Source organism: Xyrauchen texanus, chromosome 23, assembly GCF_025860055.1.
Source record: "Xyrauchen texanus isolate HMW12.3.18 chromosome 23, RBS_HiC_50CHRs, whole genome shotgun sequence".
Classification (NCBI taxonomy): domain Eukaryota; kingdom Metazoa; phylum Chordata; class Actinopteri; order Cypriniformes; family Catostomidae; genus Xyrauchen; species Xyrauchen texanus.
Window position 1 is genome coordinate 5,313,127 of NC_068298.1, and position 22,887 is coordinate 5,336,013.

Genomic DNA, 22,887 nt, shown 5'->3' on the forward strand with positions numbered 1-22,887 from the left:
ATGGGACAAAATAAGTAGACCTGAATAATTATTAGGGAAACAGGTAAAAGTACATATTTTATTTTAAGCAAATAGCAAAAACAATTACATTAATTTTACAACTGATGAAGCATTTATTAGGCATTATCACTGGAAATTCAAACGAAAGCTCTTCTCTTGTTCCTTGCTGCGGTTTTCACACAACTTTGACACCTCTTCCACTCGCCTCTGGAGTAAAACTGCAACATAAAAGTACATTTTCAGGCAAACACCACATCATTTTAAATTAAGCTTCTTGACTGATAAATTAATGCATCTTTTGTTTACATGAAAGCCATGAAAGATTAACCGTGCGTTCAGACCAGAGGCGTCGACAGCGTCAAATCGACCGGAAGTCATTCATTTTCTATGACAGCCAGCGTCTCTCGGCGGCGAGAAGTGGCGCGGCGAGTCTTGGGCGGTGTGGGCATCAGAGGAAAGTTAAAGTGCAGCCAACATTATGGCTTTGTCGCGGTTTGGCGGCAACCTATTGGAATATAGTAGTGCTCCGCTCTAGCGAAGTCTAGAGAACACAACCGTGTAAACTCTGGTTCCCACCAAAGAAAAATGGAGGAGAAACTGATTGTTGCTGTGGTGGGTTTTCCTGTAATATCTGATCTGTCCCTGTTTGCTTACAAGGATATAAATACATTTAAAAAACGATGCGTGGACAAAGGTGTCAGAAATTGTTGGTGTGCCAGGTGAGTTGATGAAGTGGATATTATGGTTTATATAATAATATATTAAAATATTACTACTTGTGATATGTCCTCAAAAAGATACCGGTCGACATGTCTGGATGTTTAGTGGCCCCTTTAAATATAGTTCACAAAACCAAGCATTCCCAACGAATGTTGCCGCCTATTTCAAATACATCAGAGCGTCCACGAATTTTCGATTGGGTTGTTGGCAGGGCAGCCAGAGCATTTTTGACGCTCTCGCCGCCTCTGGTCTGAACGCACAGTAATAAATACTAGAAATTCTCCTCCCTGCCCCTATATGCACAAGAATATGAATCACCAAAAACATAAGAAGAACGAGAAAGTGGAGAATTACAGTAAAAAGGGGCTTAAATTAAAAGTTTAAAAGTTTAATACGTTTTATTTATAAAAGTCGCTTTACAGTTCCAGAACCTAAATGTGAACAAAGGAATGGTGGTCATGATTTTGATGCTCCAAAAGCACATAAGTCAGCATAAAAGTTTCTCACCCACACCTATCATATCACTTCTGAAGACATGGATTTAAACACTGGAGAAATTTGGATTACTTTTATGCTGACTTATGTGCTTTTGGAGCATCAAAATCATGACCACCATTCCTTTGTTCACATTTAGTTTCTGTAACTGTAAAGCGACTTTTATAAATAAAACGTATTAAATTAAATGTTCCTACTTGTTTCCTTTTAGCATCCTAACCTATTAAGCCTGCTAAGCTAAAATTCCATCATTCCATCATGCCATGTTTTGCCAGCTTTCCCAATTCTGCTACTAAGCTAACATATTCAGTGCAAGGGTTTACATGTAATTAAATCGTAGTGTTTAATTTCGTGCTACATGGTCAGTAATAATGCATTTACGTCATACGCTACAACATGAATTAGTATCATACACTATTAATCAGGCATTACCAACAACTACCCAAGTGGAACAGGACTTGATGGGGGACTGAATATGTATCTGCTGAAAATGTATTTTCTTCCCACATTTTGAAGTATACTACCATCTACTGTAGACAGCCTTAAAGCTAGCATCCAGTGAAAGAGAGAAGTTAAAATAAATGTTGATTTCATGGGGTATTTAAAGCCAAAAATATACCAACCAGAGTTTTGTTCCACCCATTGGAGGGAGTCCATGTGTGCATTTAGGATTTTGCAGATTTGCTGAAGCTGAAATAGGGAAAAACAACAGAAGTCATTTCAATGACAATGTATAAATAAGGGTTCCCACCCTTTTTGACTGATGAATTTCCAGTTAGCGTAGGGCTGTCAAGATTATAAAATTTGGCTGACGATTAACTGTCTAACAAATAATTGCAATTTTGAATATTATTTGTCTGTTTAGGGCTATGGCGATCAATTGTCTCTTTCAGGGATTTCACGATTAATTGTCATATTTCATATATAACTTCAAATATATAAATCAAATAATAAAATAGGAATACATGATTTCCTTCTAAGGCTTTAAAAACTTATGAATGGAGGCCTGGGTAGCTCAGCGAGTACTGACGCTGACTACAACCCCTGGAGTCGTGAGTTCGAATCCAGGGTGTGCTGAGTGACTCCAGCCAGGTCTCCTAAGGAACCAAATTGGCCCGGTTGCTAGGGAGGGTAGAGTCACATGGGGTAACTTCCTCGTGGTCCTCATTAGTGGTTCTCACTCTCAATAGGGCAGATAGTAAGTTGTGCATGGATCACAGAGAGTAGCATGAGCCTCCACATGCTGTGAGTCTCCGCAGTGTCATGCACAATGAGCCACGTGATAAGATGAGCAGATTGACGGTCTCAGAAGCGGAGGCAACTGAGACTTGTCCTCCACCACCCGGATTGAGGTGAGTAACTGCGTCACCATGAGAGTAAAAAAAACAAAAACGTATGAATGACATGAAAAATAATGTTTTAAATATCAAGATATTTCTAAATACTTAAAATGTCTCTGTGGCAGGGCGGAGGGCGGGGCCGGGTCGTGATCATACACACCCGATCCCTTATCAGGATCATCAAGCCTCCGGGAGGGATAATGGTCGACAGCGGAGGATTGTGCGGGACAGAGAGATAGTTTACGGACATGTTTTTTGTTCATTAAGGTGACATAAATGATCTACTCCCTCTCGGAGGCTTGATGAGCCTGATAAGGGACCGGGTGTGTATGATCACGACCCGGCCCTGCCCTCCGCCCTGCCACAGTCTCTTTTTGGAACTCCAAGAACATGATCCCTTATTTCTCATGAAGCAAAACCTTTTAGATTTCTTTTCATAATTTTATCACTCCATAGAAATTGTGTAAGTGTGCTTCTCCTGCATCACTGCATGTCATTAACACTGCGTATGTGAATTAACAATGACCAGAAACATTTGCCGTCACATGATCGTTTACTTAATGTGAAGCCGAAGCCCTTTACGTTCACTATCAAAGTTAATATTTTTTGTTTATATTTTTGTGGGAGTTTGGCATGAGTCTCTGCTGACGCCGCACGCATCAGAGCATGACAAGCGGTTCAAGCTCTCCTCTGTACAGGAGCTGCTGGTTGAGATCAACTGAATGACACACAAACGCGCCATTTAAGAAATTTAGCATATATTAGCTTAAAATTGCCTTATTCAGGCATTAAAATGTGATTGGAATTTGAAGTGCACAATAATCATGGTTATTTGAAATAACCGTGATCAGACGATTATTTAATAATTGCGACAGGCCTAACTTAGGGCCTAACCTTTCCAGTAATTTATGATTACTGGAAACATAATTATAAAACCATTTTATTCAGACCAACTGGCTAATCAATCATTTAGACCAGTTTGTGACAGGCTCTGAAAAATTCATTGAAAGGCAATGACTCAAAAGAACAATTTGCTCACAAATTAGGCATCCCTGTTAACTCTACACAAGCTTAAGCTCAATATTTAGGTGATTAAAAATATTTTAGAACAGAGCAAAACAACGTATAAAAAAAATGGATATTCCCAATAGAAATTTCCATTACTTTCCCAGGCCATAAAAACACAATTTAAAAATTGTAATGACCATGGCAACCCTAAATTATACATAAAGCATTTTTGTCACAGTTACTGATTGACTGTTTTTAACACACCGGGTCAGAGGTGTCAGCAGCTCCACTAGATGTGTTCAAGTGTTCTATAATCTCTTTCAGATCTTGGGACATTCTCTTGAGTTGGGCATCTACATTTTCTGCCAGCTTGTACCTGGATGAATGAGATAGAGCAAACATGAAATGAGGTCCTACATGTGGAAAAATACAAACCACATAGATGGTTTTTACTCTTACGTTCTCTCACGTTCTTCATCTGCATTCTGCATGTAAATGGTTCCACTCTGCTCTTTGACAGACTCCTCTAATGGACCGAGCAGATCTTCCAGCTCTTTCTGTTGGGAGAGGATGAAGTCCAGCTCTTGATCCAGCCTGTAGTACAAAAAACAAAATAGTAAATGTTACTATTTGACCATAAGAGATGACAGCTTTAGCTTAAAATTAGTTACTTTACCAAAAATGAAAATTCTATCATCGATTACTCCGTCTCATGTTATTCAAAACCCATATGTGTATCCAAACTAAGCTATCATATGCCTTTAGAAGACTAGGAAAAATGCACAAATCATATGGACTACTTCTATGGCATTTTCTTTGTATGCAAAATAGCAGCGTGAACATCTTTCATTGTTTGGGAAAAATATGCAATGAAAGTAAATGGTGATATTCTGTGTAACATCTCCTGTGTTCCACAGAAAAAAAGTCATACAGGTTTAGAACAACATGAGGGTGAATCAATGATGATAATAACTTTCATTATTGGGTAAACTATTCCCATAACTTGTAAGGCTTATTAGAGGAATAATTCATCCAGAAATGCAAATTCTCTCATCATTTACTCTCATGCCATCACAAACTACGTTGCCATCCAAGGACTTTTTGCGAAAAAAGTTTTAGCGCATCAAAATGAAAACGCACATTATCGCTAAAACGTCACAAATGTCGACATAATATTTTTCCGTTTCATTCAAGCACATAAACTCTATGTCGATACATCAAATTGAGTGAAAAAATGGTTTGGAAACACTTTAAATGTTAAAATGTAGTGTCACATGACAGAGTTTGCCCCAATCGTTAGCCTGTGTTAATCATGACAACAGTATTGAAAGCCAATTTATTGTACGTGATTATGGATTGATCTTTATGGTATATAGAGCCAAACGTGACACTTCCAGGAGTGCCAACACAATTGAATGGCCACTGTTTGTGATTAATTTAATCACAGTATTCATTCGTTTATTTATTAAAGTTTCTTTTCCACACCATTCAACATAATAGACGGCAGTCACGGAATTAGCCCAAAATACTATATTATTTCTGTGCATAAAGATGTTTTACATTAAGAATAAATACACGATACTAGGTGAAATGCTTCAGCGTGTTTTTGTTTTTTGGAACACTTACAGCCCAATTCTATTAAACTATTGTTTAGTCTACTTTTGGAAAAATGCCGGCAAAATCCCCTGTATTAAATTAAATAAATTACCAAACGAAAAAGCAATAAATAAAAATTAATTAATTACCAAATGAAAAAAGCATTAAATAAAAATAAATAAATTACCAAACGAAAAAAGTATTAAATGAAAATAAATAAATTACCAAACGAAAAAAGTATTAAATTAAAAAAAATAAATAACCAAACGAAAAAAGTATTAAATGAAAATAAATAAATTACCAAACGAAAAAAGCATTAAATAAAAAAATGAATTACCAAACAAAAAAGTATTAAATGAAAATAAATAAATTACCAAACGAAAAAAGCATTAAATAAAAAAATGAATTACCAAACAAAAAAGCATTAAATGAAAATAAATAAATAACCAAACGAAAAAGCATTAAATAAAAAAAATAACCAAACAAAAAAAGTATTAAATGAAAATAAATAAATTACCAAACAAAAAAAGCATTAAATGAAAATAAATAAATTTCCAAACGAAAAAAGCATTAAATAAAAAAAATTAATTACCAAACAAAAAAAGCATTAATTAAAAATAAATAAATTACCAAATTAATTTTTTAGACCTATACATGCCTTTTCTTTACTCAAACTTAAATTAGCTTTAACCTGTTCTGTAGATTAAAAAAGTCGCTGAATGACGTTCTCAGGATGTTCTGCACTTTTTCAAGACTATAAACAATCAGAACTATTTGTCCAATGCTGAGTTCACTTTCAGAAAACGAGCTTTTGAACATTCTGAGAACGTTAAAATATTTTGACAATTAAATCTAACCCTCTTTACATCGGATCGCATTTGCTGAGCTTCTTCAGAAAATATAAATTAGCATTTTGAAGCTAAAATACATTTTAGATGATAATCAAGTTCAGTTGGTCATTAAATGTTGCTGGAGAAATATTCGGGACATAATGCAGTTGTGATGGCGATGCTTTTGAATAGATGATTGTTCAAAATATTGAATATCAGGAATGTATCATATGTAAACCCTGATATTATACCACATCATTTTTTTTTCTTTAATATCTGTGCACATGATATACACATCGATTGATGGAGACTGAAAGTTTCCCACATTTTCACTTTGTAGATAACAAAACAGCGCAAAAGTTGGATGGAAACTATGTTACAGATGTGTAAGACTTTCTTCTGCAGAACACAAACAAATATTTTTTATGAATATCTCTGCTTTGTTGGTCTATTCAATGCAAGTCAACAGGATCCAAAACTTTGAAGTTCAAAAAAGCCCATGAAGACTGTATAAAAGTAATCAGGAATTTGATAGGTGTGGGTGAGAAGAATATCAATATTTAAGTCCTTTTTTTACTATAAATACTCCTCCTGCCCAGTAGGTGGCGATATGCATAACGCATGCAAGTCGCCAAAAACAAAATAACTTTTAGCAGAGAAGAGTGCTTAGGAGGGCTGTTTGAAAGTGGAGATTTATAGTAAAAAAAGGACTTAAATATTTGTCTTTATTCTGAATAAATTTGTATCTGTTTCTCACCCACACCTATCATATCACTTCTGAAGACAAGGATTTAACCACTGGAGTCATATGGATTACTTATATGCTGCTTTTATGTGCTTTTTAAGCTTCAAAGTTTTGGTCACCATTTACTTACATTGTCTGGTCCTACAGAGCTGAGATATTCTTCTAAAAATCATCATTTGTGTTCTGCAGAATACAGAAAAGTCACACATCTGGGATGGCATGAGGGTGAGTAAATGGTGAGAGAATTTGCATTTTTGGGTGAACTATACCTTTAATGCAATCAAAACAACAAGCTAACATGTTATGAATAACACTTGAAAAAAAGTGGTTTTCCCATTCGCACAAATCTAAAAACATTGATTACCTTCGTTGGTCCAGTTTCACTTTCTCCATATCTTTATGCAAAACTGTAATCTATAAGAGAAAATAATTTACACAGAATTTAACCAAATCTCCTCAATTGCAAAATACAAAAAACATCAATGCAATTAAACGCAATCTTAACAACATCAGCTCTAAGTTTACAGTTGGATAATCTAACCTTTGAGCATCCTTTTAACAATCATATAAGAGGTTCCTTTAACAACGGGACATTACAGATGTTAAGACGTGGCACCTGCACGGTTTTGGTCTCGTAATAGTGTTATATAGTCTATTTATAATTAAATATATATATATATATATATATATATATATATATATATATATATATATATAGTGTATACTTGTAAAGGGATCAATTGAAAGGAGGCGGCGAGAACAGGCTTGACAATATAAATAATAGTTTTAATGATAAACTTAAAAGACAAACACACACATGACGGACATGTCCGTAAACTATCTCTCTCTCATCGCACCACGTCTGTCATCGGCCTTTATCCCTCTCGTTGGCTTAATTAGCCTTATAAGGGACCGAGTGTGTATAATCACGACCCGGCCCCGCCCTGCCACATTCCTCCCTCGTTCTCTCAGGCTGGGGACCCCAGGCCTGGCGTACACCCCTTTCCCTGGGGGAGGGCGTGCTTTCAGCCTAGTCTGCCAGCAGGTCATCCCCATCTACCTGGACGAGGGAGGGGACAAGAAAAAAAGAAAAAAAAACCTACTCGCCGGTTCTCCGATACACCGTCGCATGGTCCTCAATCACTCCTCCACCCTCTCAGGCGGACGACAGCCGCTTCTCCCCGGGCGGACCGGAGTCAGACTCACGACCCCCGGCAGTCAGAAGGCCCCTCCGTGTTCTCGGCGACTCGTGGGGACACTCCTCGCCGGCGGCCTTACCGCTCCAGGCGGTCAGGGAACACTTCCCTCCTCCCCTCACGGACGGCGGTCTTCCTCCGACCCCTCCGCGTTTCTGGGGGATGACAGGGCTCTCCTCCGCCCCTGGCAGCGGCTCCATTGCTAGAGGCGGTCGGGGAGTACAGTCCCCACTCGCCTCGTGGACGGCGGCCATTCACCGCATCCGGGTGGTCGGTCTTCCCCCGCCCCCGGTGGATGGCAGCAACGCTCCCCTGGGTGGACGGCAGTGTCGAGGACTCCGCGATGGGCATCCCTCCTCCTTCCCGGGCTTCGGCACCAGTGTAAAGGAGTTCAATGGAAAGGAGGAGGCGAGAACTGGCTTGACAATATAAATAATAGTTTTAATGATAAACTTAAAAGACAAACACACACATGACGGACATGTCCGTAAACTATCTCTCTCTCCCGCACCACCGTCTGTCATCGGCCTTTATCCCTCTCGAAGGCTTAATTAGCCTGATAAGGGACCGGGTATGTATAATCACGACCCGGCCCCGCCCTCCGCCCTGCCACAATACTATATAATAGTATTAATTGAGCCATGACAAGATTTAATGGAGTATGTGACAGTGGGGAGAGAACAGTGTGCTACCTTCTCTCCGTTCTCCACAAGCATACGGTCCCAGGCGTTGACCTGAGTGGCCTGCTGCAGAAAATGTCGTTCTTGGTCTTCCAATTCAGAGCTCCACTTGTTGATCAAAGCCTCAAGCTGGGCATATGACATCACTGGAGCCATGCTGACAAAAGACAACACAAGAATATTTGTACTGCACTTAAAAGAGAATACAAAATGAAAGCATTTCACATGTGAAAAGATTTGTACCTTGTTGTGATAGCAGCAGTAGCGGTGGCAGTAGATGTGGCTGGTGCAATAGATGCGGTCTTTAGTCCCAGTGAAAAGCCTGTTATGGCTGCTGTACTACCAGACACTAAAGAGAGAGAGACACACACACACAAACACACTTAAATAAGACAAATAACTGACTGGGAAACAGCTATAACAAGACTTCTTAGATAGGAATAGTTCTCCCAAAAATAAAAAGCCTGTCACTATTCACAGAGAGGGAAATATTTAAAAGAATGTACACAACTCTTATGGCACTTTTCCACCGAACGTTACGGTTTGACTCGACTCGACTCAATTTTCTGAGCTTTCTTTTCCACTGCTGTTTAGTGCCGCCTCAACTTGGGTGGGATTATAGGCTGATCGTCATAGTTGCGCCGCCTCTACTGATGTGACATCATCTTAAACGCGACACAAAACAATAAACAATAACACGATCGCTAGCTGTTAGCTGCTAGCTCAATGTGCTGCATAAAGCATTTGTTGCCTGGTGATTTTACACAAGTGTAACAGTTCAATTGGCCTGGTTGTTTAAGAAGCTTGAAGTGAAGCTTTCAAGCAGAGTATAGAGTTAACATACCATCCTCCATCCCATTGCTCGCCAGTCTATTGCCACAGATAGCATGCATTTGGACAAACCATCTTCCACTTTTCCTTGATGGTTCTGTAGTCACTTAAGTTTTTTGTTTTACTTTTCCCTTCACTGTTGGTATGTCCGGTGGTAGCCGTGTTCCTGAAACTTCCCGAAAGACATTTTCGTTTTGTTTGTCGCTAACGAGAGGAACGTCTGCAACTCGTTTATTGACCACGGCGTGGTTTTGCGCACAGCCATTTCTTTTTACAATTCTAAAGTAGCGTGAGTAAATGATACTGCTATAGCTGTTGCTAACTTTAAAACTAGCGGGTTGATGTCCCGTGTCGCAAATCCAGTGATGCTGGTAGTGACGATTCTCTCTGACCAATCAGTGATCTGCAGGGCTTTGACGTCACATTTAGTATTGGCTCGGCTCGCTTGGAACCTCGACGTGGTGATACTAAAAAAGCACCAGGTACCATTCACAGTGGAAAACCCCCAAAAGTGAGCAGAGACGAGTCGAGTTGTACTGTGCAGTGCAAAAGCCCCTTTAGTAACCAAAAACACCATAAAAGTAAAAAAGTGCATACGTCTCGTTCTGTATCAAATCAAATATGGTGCAGGTTGTACATCAACGACATCAAAGTCATCCCTGTGTGTCTTGTGACCAAGTGTCACTGAGGTCAAACTCGACACAACATGTCTACCAATGCAATATTTGATTTGAAACACTTAGTGGAGGGGAAGATTATCATTGATTAGGTTTAAATTTCAGTCTGTTGCTCACAAATGCTATTGTATAGCTTCAAACTAATATTGACCTATAATTGCAGATTATTAAAAAAAATCTTCTTTTGTGTTCCACAAAAGAAAGTCAAGGGATTGGAATGAGTGTGAATAAATTATGGAAATGCTCATTTTTGGATGTACTATTCCTTTAATATTAGTACATTGTAGGGCTTGGCAATATATCGAATATTCAAGATATGATCAAGATGAGATTGCCGACGATATAAAATTAATCCATATCATTAATATGGTGATAATTTTAACGTGCCCATTTATTTGTCTACTGCATTAGCTAAAGAGGTCATCATTACACTCATTTCACAATTGATCAAAATAACATTAGAATTGCAATGTAGTCAAGTATAAACTAGGCTTGATGCGCTGCTCCGTGTGCAAGCACTGGGCTAATGATACGCTGTTCACATGCATCGTGAAAGCAGGTTCAAACAATCGTGCAATTACAACCATTTGTAACAGTTATTATACAAATCTAAAAACACGACACAGTAAAGAAGGAAATCATAGCCCATAATTCATCATTTTTACTCCATGCATTCAACATTTTAAATCTACTTGACTACAATGGCTGTTTATTTGAATTGATGGTTGCTCTGAAAGCAAAAGCAAATCAGTTTTAAGACAATTAAAAGCAAATTTATAAATAATTTGCAGACAAATGTCAAGATCTAATATTTTAGCCATATCTAATACTCTAGTACACATTTGCCTACATCATTTGTTCAACATGCATTGATGAATAAATGTGCAATAACTGAGAACAGAGGTTGAAGTAACCTGTGGTTGTAGCAGGAGCAGTTCCTAGAGGTTTGAGCATCAGGCCTGTTGGAGCGCTGGAGGCTGAGGTCATTGCAGGGGTCACGGAGGCTGTTAAGGAGCCCACTAGCAGATAATTGAAAAGCACATGTGATCTTATTTGTTTTTGTCCGGAACAACCCTAATGTGCTAAATAAAACTCTTATGAAATGTACATCAAGCTTTACACATTCATTGGACATTAACGGAGGACTTCAAGGGATAATTCACCCAAAAATAAAATAATTAATTCATCATTTACTCACTGTCATGCCAACCCAGATGTGTATTAATTACTTTCTTCAGCAGAACACAATTTATGATTTTTATAAGAATATCTTAGCTCTGTAGGTCCATACAATGCAAGTGAATGGGTGCCAAAAATGTTAAGCTCCTAAAAGCACGTAAAGGCATCATAAAAGTAATCCATATGACTCCAGTGTTTTTATCCATATCTTCAGAAGAGATATGATAGGAGTGGGTGAGAAACAGATCAATATTTAAGTAATTTTTTGCCTGAAATTCTTCTCCGTGCCCAGTAGGGTGCGATATGCATGAAGAATGTGAATCACCAAAAAACACTAGAATAATGTGAAAGTGATTGTTTCTCACCACACCTATCATATCACTTCTTGAGACATGGATTTAACCACTGGAGCCTTAAAGATTTATTTTATGATAACGTGATTTTTGGAGCTTGAAAAATTTGGCACCCTTTCACTTGCATTGTCTGGAACAAAAGAGCTGAGAAATTCTTCTCAAAATCTTCATATGAGTTCAGCAGATGAAAGAAAGTCACACATCTGGGATGGCATAACGGTGAGTAACTGATTTGCTGTTGCTGTATGACCTCTGTGACTTTTTTTGTCTACAAGGTAAGCTGATAATGAGTTTTCTTCACCAGCGACAGTATAAATCCTTGGTTTTATGATAAAGGGTGTTTAGGAATTGTTTGGAACATCTCTGTCTGAACTCCAGGTGGCTGTTAAGTTTTCCCTCCTGGAAGCTCCCATTGTAAACAAAGTTTTTGGTTTAGAAATGTCACTGAATTAAAAGTTGAGTTCCCCGACAGGTGATGTGTAAGATGAACTCACATGTGAATCCGGTGGCAGGTGTTGATCCTATCGGAGCAGCAAACAGTGATGAAACTGGAGCTGATGATATGGACTGACTGGAGGGTGCGGAGCTGGCAGGAGCTGGAGTCGCTAAACAACAAAACAAATACAACAGAACATATATGTGGCTGAATCTCACAAAGAAATATATGGGTCATATTTCAACCCAAATCAAAAGAAAATTAGAAATACATTTTTGCTTATGAAAATGTGATTTTTGTGCATTACAGTAATGAGAACTGGGGGAATGTGCTTAATTGTAAAACTAATAACATATAACTATTATACTGATTATTGATATATGTTAATAATAATAAAAACTATGTATTATTAATTATTATTTTATATGATTTAAAATTAATTATATCAAATTATTATGTAATATTAATTTATATTCACTAAGCAAAGCAAAAAAAAAAGGCTTTATTAAATTTTTCCTCTTTTGATTTTGGGTCGAAACATGACCTGGACACTTCTTGACAATTCTCATGAGACTCCTCTATATCAGCGGTATTCAATTAAAGTTCCAAGAGGTCCGGTCTCTACATTTCCTTCCCAGAAAACGTCCGGATAATAATATGTAGAAGTCATATGGCCTTGAAATAATATAATATATATTTTTGAATAGTTTTTATAACTTGCCATGTTGGCAGCAATAGTACTTTGTAAAGAAACACAAAACTAAATCTTAAACAGTCAAAATACTCTCATCATAACTGGGCAGGGATGAGGACATTGGGGGCCCAGAGACAGCCAAAATAGTGGGGTCTGAGGCATCTTCCACCAAAGGATTAAAATATTTAATTAAGACTTCATCATGGATTTGATCAACTGGTCTCTCAACGCAATTGACACCATCTTCTCGACGAGAAGTTTGGGTTCGGGGGAACCTGTCTGCCCTGACGGAACGTTCGCAGCTGGCTACACGATGGACGCGTGGGAGAGGTGGCGGGTCGTGTGTCTGGCGGCTCTTTCCGTGGAGGACGTTGAAGATATCTACCTATTCGGTACCATGATAACAGGTCTTCTGCTGATTGGATTAGGCATTGCCCTGGTTTATCGAGGAGTTAAGAAGACGGTGACAGCTGTCCAAAGCCTCACAAGGCTGCCCGTCATGATTGAAACAGTGGGCAGAGCTGTCTGCACTCAGACTGGGTCTATGAACCAAAATACGGATAACATCATGGAGAAGCTCACAGCTTTGCAAAGGCAAATGGATCGTTTCAGAGACCAAAATGGACCAGGAGAATAGCCGTGTAAATTAGAATGCGGCTACTCTCCTTAAGACCAAACAATCCCAATCTTATCTGTTTCGGCCACCCTCAACCAGCACTGGCCTTGGCCAAGGCCGCTGTTGGAACAACAACTCCCGGAAGAGCACTGCAGTGAGCCACTCTGCGTTCCTTCCCGACTCCCCAGACACCTGGTGATTGTTGACTATGTCTGGGACCTGATCAAGGTTGTCTCCATGGCAACTTGCTGTGTATCGCTATGACAACCCTGCGGACTGAGGGACCTAGATTAGATGCTGGCATAGCGACTCTCCAGGCCTACACACACATGAACTCTTACACATATATACAGATATGCAATCATCCGCCCGATACCCTATCCCTCGCCTTGCGCTTTGTACCCCCAGTCTGACAGGCGGGTCTGTGACCAGCGCCGAACATGGCTGCAGGTCCGGATGGCTGCTTGCCTGTGCTGGGCCACCTCCACCCCCCAATCCCCTCCCCTGTTGCAAGTCTTGTTCATGTTGTAGAGTGTACTGATTATGTGCTAATGTTGCTGAGGTGTTTTTTTCCCTGTTCCCACACTGTACTTCTTAAGGAGCATAGTCTGGGGGCTGCCTTTTTTTTCTCCTCTCCTCTCCTCATGTCATGCTGTATTTCTTCTAATTCCCTGTCTTCCTGTCCTGTCTCCCCTTGTCATATGTATGTTTGTATGGACAGGTCGATGGCCAATTTCACTGGTTTACTATGTGACAATAAAGGACTACTACTACATCAGTCGAGGGCACTTGGATATGAATATTAAAATATAAGCTCAAAAAATAGTTTTGAAGCTGAATGACAGCAGTCATGTTTTTGTATTGAACTATTTTTACATTCAGAATATATAGTATGTGTGTGGGACATAGGAGGCATTTTGACAGATAACAAATACTGTATGTGGGTTCAGGGGTGTCCCCTGTGATAAACGTAGTAAATATTTAAAAGTCAGAATTGACGATTTTTATATTTTCCTTAAAGTGAGAATCTACAAACAAACAATTTACATTACAACAGTGAAGCATTAAAATACTATTTACTTAATTTAAGTATAAATAGGGTTTCCTTGCCATGCATGCCATGATGACATCTCTGATAAATTTTCACAAAATTAGAACAAATATCTGTTTATTATAAAAAAGGCTCCTAACATGCTGATTAATGAAGCTAAATTTAGATAACACAAACCTGGCTGAGCTGAACCGTCTGAATCACACGTCAGACAGATTAAGTTAGTTTTAGTTTGCTTCATTTTTCTATTCTACATTGTTTTTAAGCAAAAGATGCCAGTATCTCTAGGGGTAACCATTGATAGCAAGCTAAATTTCACAGACCACATCTCAAAGACTGCAAGATCATGTAGATTTATACTCTACAACATCAGGAAGATAAGACCCTTCCTCTCTGAACATGCCACACAACTGCTTGTTCTGTCACTTGTCATAACTAGACTGGACTACTGTAACGCTCTCATTGCAGGCCTTCCTGCATGTGCTATTAGACCTCTCCAAATGATCCAGAATGCAGCAGCACGTCTGGTCTTTAATGAACCAAAGAGAGCACATGTTACACCACTCCTTGTCTCTCTCCACTGGCTGCCGGTTGATGCACATATTAAATTCAAGGCTCTGATGCTGGCATACAGAACAGTCACTGGGTCTGCTCCAGCGTACCTAAAATCATTTCTGCAGAACTACACGCCCACTAGAAGCCTGCGGTCGGCTAAGGAACGTCGCCTTGATGTACCAACACAAAGAGGCACCAAAACACTTTCTCTGACTTTCAGCTTCATCATACCACGTTGGTGGAATGACCTTCCCAACTCCATCCGTGAATCTGACTCACACTCTGTATTCAAAAAACGACTAAAAACACATCTAATCCAAGAGCACTTAACCAGTCACTAACAAAAAAATAAAATAATTTGCACTTGTAAATGTTTTGTATACTATTCTGATGATAGTGAAACTTTGTAATGGGGCACTTTTCATACCACTGTCTCCTTAAAATGATTCGCTTATGTTTTCCTCTATTGTAAGTCGCTTTGGATAAAAGCGTCTGCAAAAATGAATAAATGTATCTGTAGTGGGGTCTCCACTACTTTTATTAAAATAACCAGCATGCCTATTCTACATACAGTAAATCAGGCTTTATGCACGCATGTCTATAGCTCGGAGAGAGGCAACGCGCGGAGAGCAGGAATAAGCACGTAGCGCTGGACGCACTTTATTACCGCTCTAGACAACATATAGACGTATGCTTATACATTAACTTAGCCAGGTGTCAGATAACTAGCACAAAGATTTAGATCTCGGTCCAGATTGAAGTTTCCTTCGGTCCGGATCCAGACCAGAGTCTGCCTATTGAGTACCCCTGCTCAACATAATTATAATAATTTTGTTTGGTTTTGCAAGTTTATGTATTATGGCTAATCCGATATTACAGATTACATACCTGTTGTTTTTATTCCAAAGTTAATAGCAGTTGTTGAGGCCGTGGAGGCAGAAGCAGAAGTTCCTAGAGTCAAACCTTTGAACCAGAATGAAAATAAAAACTAAAATATTAATTTTACAGACCCCATAAAACAGTTTATGGAACACATTTTATTTTACATTTTAACACATTCCCTATTGAAACAGGAAATTGGGGCAGAACATTTCAAAGTGCTTGTCTTTTTTAACAATAGCCAATAACCTTTAGTTTACACCACAGCCCGGAAAAAAAACGAATGTGTCAATGTGCTCGAATGATGGGCTGTTAAGATTGCTTGCATACGTTTTTGTAACAGAGCTAATTCCTGCTCACAGTAAAGTGGGAGGGAAATTCTCATTCTAGAGAGTATTTTATTAGACACATTTATACATGCCACTGTTAACAAGATGATGTCATCTATATTTTTGTTCAATTTTCCAGAAAGAAAAATACTGTGAATTTAAATGCATGTATATTGACGACCTCAAAGTTAACAGACATGCCCCAAAAGCAACAAAACTCCAGTTGTGAATTTGTGTGGTCTAGAAGCGGTAAAGATGCTTGTTACAACACTTTATTACCTGTGGACTGCACCCCCAGTGAGAGGGCAGGTGTGGGCTGTGCAGGGGCAGCTGAGGTTGCCTGAACTTTGGACGCCCCAAAGCTGAATCCTCCCAAAGGCTGCTGGGCTGCTGTAGTCTGAGTGGAGAAACCTCCAAGAATGAACCCCATCCCAGCAGATGAAGCCCCCTGAGTCACACCTGTGGGCGCAGGCTGAGATGAGGCAGGTGTGCTGAGCTTTGGTAGAGAGGCACTGCATGCACAGAGAACACATTTTGTGAACAATACAAACGTTATAATATCACGTCCTGCTGTTTTATTGACTTTTTAAAAAAAATAAAAATATAAAGTAGATTGTTCCAAATTAATTGCGACTTGACAAGCTATTGGATGACATAAAATTAGCATTCTTACCCGAAAGAGAAGCCTCCGCTAGATGTGTTGCTCTGGGTCTGAGCTCCAAAGCTGAAGCCACCTTGCATGCTGCCATTATTCTGCGTTGGCTGTGCGAGAAGGCCTGCGATCTGGGATGGCGGGTTTCCAAATGTCTGGGTCTGAGGCTGAGGCTGGCTCGTTCCAAAGGAGAAGCCCCCTCCTGCAGGAGTGCTGGTCTGCAAGCCGAAGCCTGTAGTGGATGCAGCTGTAGTTTTGGGGATAGCAAAGGCAAAGCCTCCAGGTTGGCCCTGTTGTCCAAAGTTAAATGCCATAGTGCTGTCACAAGACACTGCGAATCATGCCAAGAGAAGATAATGGGTTACATAACTGTAAATGTAGTTAAACTGGTAGAGCATGGTGCAAGCAACAGCAAAGTCATGGGTTCAATTCCAAGGGAACATACACCTTGAATGCACTGTAAATTACTATAGATAAAAGTGCATGCGAAATGCATGAATGTAAATGAAATAACAGCGTCTGACCATTTCAATGTTCCTTGGCTGTGTGGATCTGTTTAAAAAAATTGTGATTATCCTTTTTCTTGACAATATATTTTAATTTATTATTTTATTTTATGTAAATCTGTAATCTGCAATGGTTAGTCTATTTTCGTCTACTTTATTGACAGCTGTCAACTTGTTAGCTAAGCAGCTAAGGTGCCACAACATGACGTGACTATGATGCCAGAAATTCTGTCTAGGTACAAAGTGCACTAAACTTTGAGATTATGATCATCAAAATGCTGTCTAGGTAGAAAGCTCACTAGGCTTTGAGATTATGATGCTGAAAATGCTGTCTAGGTAGGAAGCTCACTAGGCTTTGAGATTATGCCCAAAATGCTGTCTAGATAGAAAACTCACTAGACTTTGTGATTATGATGCCTAAAAAGCTGTCTAGGTAGAAAGATCACTAGGCTTTAAGATTATGTTGCCCAAAATGCTGTCTAGGTAGGAAGCTCACTAGGCTTTGAAATGATGATGCCCAAAATGCTGACTAGGTAGAAAGATCACTAGGCTTTAAGATTATGTTGCCCAAAATGCTGTCTAGGTAGGAAGCTCACTAGGCTTTGAGAGTATGATGCCCAAAATGCTGACTAGGTAGAAAGATCACTAGGCTTTGAAATGATGATGCCCAAAATGCTGACTAGGTAGAAAGATCACTAGGCTTTGAAATGATGATGCCCAAAATACTGTCTAGGTAGAAAGCTAGGTAGGCTTTGAGATTATGATGCCCAAAATGCAATCTAGGTAGAAACATCACTAGGCTTTGAAATGATGATGCCCAAAATGCTGTCTAGGTAGGAAGCTCACTAGGCTTTGAGATGATGATGCCCAAAATGCTATCTAGGTAGGAAGCTCACTAGGCTTTGAGATTATGCCCAAAATGCTGTCTAGATAGAAAACTCACTAGACTTTGTGATTATAATGCCTAAAAAGCTGTCTAGGTAGAAAGATCACTAGGCTTTGAGATTATGATGCCCAAAATGCTGACTAGGTAGGAAGCTCACTAGGCTTTGAGAGTATGATGCCCAAAATGCTGACTAGGTAGAAAGATCACTAGGCTTTGAAATGATGATGCCCAAAATGCTGACTAGGTAGAAAGATCACTAGACTTTGAGATTATGATGCCCAAAATGCTGTTTTAGGTAGAAAACTAGCTAGGCTTTGAGATTATGATGTCCAAAGTGCTGTCTAGGTAGAAAGCTCACTAGGCTTTAAGATTATGATGCCCAAAATGCTGTCTAGGTAGGAAGCTCACTAGGCTTTGAGATGATGATGCCCAAAATGCTATCTAGGTAGGAAGCTCACTAGGCTTTGCGATTATGATGCCCAAGATGCTGTCTAGGTAGAAAGCTCACTAGGCTCTGAAATGATGATGCCCAAAATGCTGTCTAGGTAGAAAGCTCACTAGGCTTTGAAATGATGATGCCCAAAATACTGTCTAGGTAGAAAACTCACTAGGCTTTGAGATTATGATGCCCAAAATGCTGTCTAGATAGAAAACTCACTAGGCTTTGAGATTATGATGCCCACCTCAGAAGCAGTCTCGTTGTGGAATAATCAGAGCCGGAACTTTAAACTCAGAAACTGGCATTTCTCTGTGTGGTAAGCGCCTCTTAAATGAGTTGTGTGAATGTGGGTGGGGAATTGAAACTGCACATGGCTGAGAGAGACTCTTAATGCAGCTAGATTAGAACGCGATTGCTCGCGACTTATTTAATCATAATATTTGTCACTGTCCATTTCTTATCGTGAAAAAAATGCAATATGCAGCTTTATTAATACGAGAGCACTTTGCACATTAGTTTGGAAATAGTTTTTTATTCATTCTATTGTATGCTTGTTTATTTAGTTTTTTTTTAGTACTTGGTAAAACTAAAGTAAAAGTTGAAGCAAATCTTTATATAAGTGTTCAAAAATACTTTAAGCATACATTGTACAGTTTTGTTATAATTTTAAAATATTATATTTAAATTAAAGTGTTGCTCAATGGCATATTTCTGTTCTTAGTTCTGCTGCTAATGTTTAGTTAACTTTGTTAATAAAAGAGTGTTGTTTAGTAACCTGTCTTTGCTGTGGTAACGAAAATGGTATCGAGTACTATGAAATTTCAATGGTATTGGTACCGACTACTGAAATTTTGGTACCGTGACAACACTACACTGAACCCTAAGCAGGCTACCACCTTGCATAGAGACAGATCGGAACGCGTCATAATCTGAAGACCACGCCCAATCCAACCGTCTCCATTGACTTTGCATTGCGAGAGGCTGCCTCCTTGTCATTTATGGCATATAACAAAAGACAGAAAAATGCCTAAAAGCTGCTGTGTGACAAGGTGTACAGCAAACAAGCTAAAAAACCCAGAAATAATTTTTTATAAGCTTCCGAACCGTAAAAGCCAGCCTTTAAGGAGACAAAAGTGGATACAGGAAATAAGACGTGAAGCTGACATAGACCAATAAAATGTAACTTCTCAATATATCTCCTCCTCTCAGGTTCACATAGGGTGGTGAAATAAGCAATCGACATGGTTAAAATTATGAATGTTTTTTTAATTTTCTTTACAATATCATGTCGCGTTCCAGAGGGCGTAGTTCTCAGAGTAGTTCGAGAACGAGTTGCGCTCTGTCTCAATTGATCCACATTTATGTCCTGAAAGGGGCGTAGAATTTGGTAGGGACGCTAGGGACGTGTCCCTACCAATATCCAATGACCACTGATTTTCCCCAGCAATAATTTCGATAAAAAAATTAAATATATTTATATATAAAATACATTTTATATAAAAATTAAATATATTTATATATAAAACCAATTTTATATAAAAAATAAATTATATGTATATATAAAACCACTCGAGCGTTCTGTGAAAAAGGCGCAATTCCTGGTACACGTGGTTCTCTATTTTAAGTCCCGCCTCGCGAACCGACATCGCTAATCCGATTGGCTTTCCTTTTTCTTTCTAACTTGTGAAAGGCTGTAGCTTAATTTGGTTGTGAGAAGCGCCAAAGATCCTCCGAAACCTAGAAGCGGTAAGTGGGAGAAATCAACAGCTCTGTGAACAAAAATACGGGACAAATCGCGTCACATATTGATTATGGGACAGTGCAGTTTTTTTCAATGTATGACAATCACGGGATAAATAGCAAACCTAAACTGTGTGTGTGTGTGTGTGTGCGTGTGATGGGCACTTACAATGAAAGATCATGACAACAGGCTATTTTATATGTGCTTGCTATTTAAAAAGGTGTATAAATCTGACAAATCATGTTTCTATTTAAGTCCAGTGTTTTGCACAAGTTTCTGTAAGTGTTGTGTTTTGGGGTGGGGCTTGGTCTAGGTCGTTTAAAATATGAATCATTAACTTGATAAAAAAAAAAAAAAGTGGAAGTCTGCAATGTCCTGAGCTTAAAAATATAGTGAAACAAACATGTGTTTGTCAATTAGGCTAATTTTTTGATGTGCTGAGTCAGGATGGCTGCTAAAAAAAGAAAAGTAGACATTAGGAGCTACTTTAAAACAAACACAAGTAAGTCATTTAAAATATTTTCTCAATTGCTAAAGTGTAGAGTCATCAACAATTGTAAAAATAATAATTAGCCATAAATGTTTTCCCTCACTGTTAATTCCCTCAATGTGTTATTTTGCCAGCTGAGGTGACCGAAACAGTCCTGCTAGGTAGTAGCTCAGGAAGAGAGGCAGGATCACAGGTGAGGCCTAGGCTGGTAACAATGTAATCATAAGAGTAAATGTAGATATTTGTTTTGTATTACATTGAGGTTGCACTGGTATATTAAGAGGTTTATTAATCACTCATCATACATGGTTTTAATAATATGGGCATAAAGTGGTTACTAGCTGTATCAGTGTGTAGATGTATTTTTCAAATGTGGTAGTTGATACAGAGTGGTTAATTGTGTACTGTGGTGTATTTTTAAGGATGCTGGTCCATCTGTAGACAGCAATAAACAGAGTAGCTGTGAAAGTGATGACATCAAAGAACAGAGAGACAACAATGAAGAACAGTGTAGAACTGGAGATATTCTGGACATTTCATTTCCTGAATCGAATCCTCCGGGGATGTCCCCACCAATCTCAAAATCAAACCTACGCCTCTGCCTGAAACAAACCGTTTTTTGGGGTCGACAGCTTATAAAAATTTATTTCTGGGTTATTTAGCTTGTTTGCTGTACACCTTGTCACACAGCAGCTTTTAGACATTGTTTTGTTTTTTGTTATAAGTCATAAATGACAAGGAGGCAGCCTCTCGCAATGCAAAGTCAATGGAGACGGTTGGATTGTTTTCCCTCGGTGTGGGCGTGGCCTAAATACGCTCTGTCGCTATGGCAGCTCTGCCGTCATTGGTATGTGAATGTGAGTGTGAATGAGTGAATGAGATGCAGTGTAAAGCGCTTTGAATACAGTTAAGGTTAAGGTTAAAAAGGCACTATATAAGTGCAGACCATTTACCAAAATGCTGTCTAGGTAGAAAGCTCACTAGGCTTTGAGATTATGATGCTGAAAAATGCTGATGCTGAAACCCAAACACAAAAACAACTGATAAACACACAGCAGCAGTTGGGTAGTTTATACATTTCATTCGAGATGAGCACTGAGAATTATTAAAAACTACTTGAGGTGAATGACTGTTATTAAATAGAAAGCATAATGTTTATAAATCTAAATGACAGCTGCTCACATTCAAGTTCACAAAATGCTCCTTTCCGCACAATTATATCATATTCTCATGCTCTTAAAAACAGATATTAAGCGACATATACAATATAATATAATACAAATAGTAATGAAAAAAACGTACAGACAAGCAGCTCCCCGCGGGAACACTGTGCGTCACATACGCTGGCCCGCAGCTCAGTGAGGACCTCTGCTTCCGCTTCAGTAGTCTAAATTATTGCCTGATCAAAATGTATTTTTGTCTTCTTTTTTGTTTTATTATTGTTTATTTTTATTACTAACTAAATAAATTAATAAATTAAACAAATAAATACATATGAATTTACGTGTTGCTAGGTCAAAAGGCAAATAAAAAGAAAAACCTAGATTTTTCAAATCCTACTATTTTAATGGGATATTTGACAAATTATTATTAAAAGATAATGTACGACATTAATTTTGATCGAATGTACTTTTTGATTAACATTACACAGTATTTGTCCACTGAGTGGTGCTAGTGATTATATTTATCCAATGTCTTCAATGAACTGAATCAATGAGTTCAGAATGGCATAGTACTCTTACTACTTCTACCATGTTTGTCTATGGCAGAAATAGTAGTAGTATCATAATATGCCATAATTAGCTTTAGTTAGTTAAAGGAAATCAGAATACTGGCCTGCTAAACATGCCAAATATTATGTAAAAAAAGTTTTGCTCACATTATAAATGCTTATGTTCACTTATTCATTCATTTACATTTACATTTACATTTATGCATTTGGCAGACGCTTTTATCCAAAGCG

At 38.6% G+C, this 22,887-nt stretch overlaps 1 protein-coding gene across 1 annotated transcript; it reads right to left on the reverse strand.

Annotated features, from left to right (window-relative positions):
* Nucleotides 1-37: 37 nt before the first annotated feature.
* On the reverse strand, nt 38-22,275 carry LOC127617065 (nuclear pore glycoprotein p62-like). The gene is made up of 13 exons (XM_052088939.1): nt 22,227-22,275; nt 16,884-17,193; nt 16,490-16,722; nt 15,891-15,965; nt 12,145-12,255; nt 11,033-11,137; nt 8,854-8,959; nt 8,623-8,767; nt 7,099-7,148; nt 4,023-4,157; nt 3,828-3,939; nt 1,839-1,905; nt 38-218 (listed from the first exon to the last, which is right to left on the reverse strand). Exons 2-13 carry the CDS (start codon nt 17,174-17,176, stop codon nt 127-129), a joined length of 1,524 nt encoding a protein of 507 aa, XP_051944899.1. The 5' UTR covers nt 17,177-17,193; nt 22,227-22,275; the 3' UTR covers nt 38-126.
* Nucleotides 22,276-22,887: the final 612 nt, after the last annotated feature.

Coding starts and splice junctions, on each gene's coding strand:
- LOC127617065 (XM_052088939.1), bottom strand. CDS start 17,176: ATGGCATTTAACTTTGGACAACAGGGCCAACCTGGAGGCTTTGCCTTT. Junction 7,149..8,622: donor TTGTGGAGAACGGAGAGAAG/GTAGCACACTGT, acceptor TTTCTCTTATAG/ATTACAGTTTTGCATAAAGA. Junction 1,906..3,827: donor CTGCTGACACCTCTGACCCG/GTGTGTTAAAAA, acceptor TCCCTATTTCAG/CTTCAGCAAATCTGCAAAAT.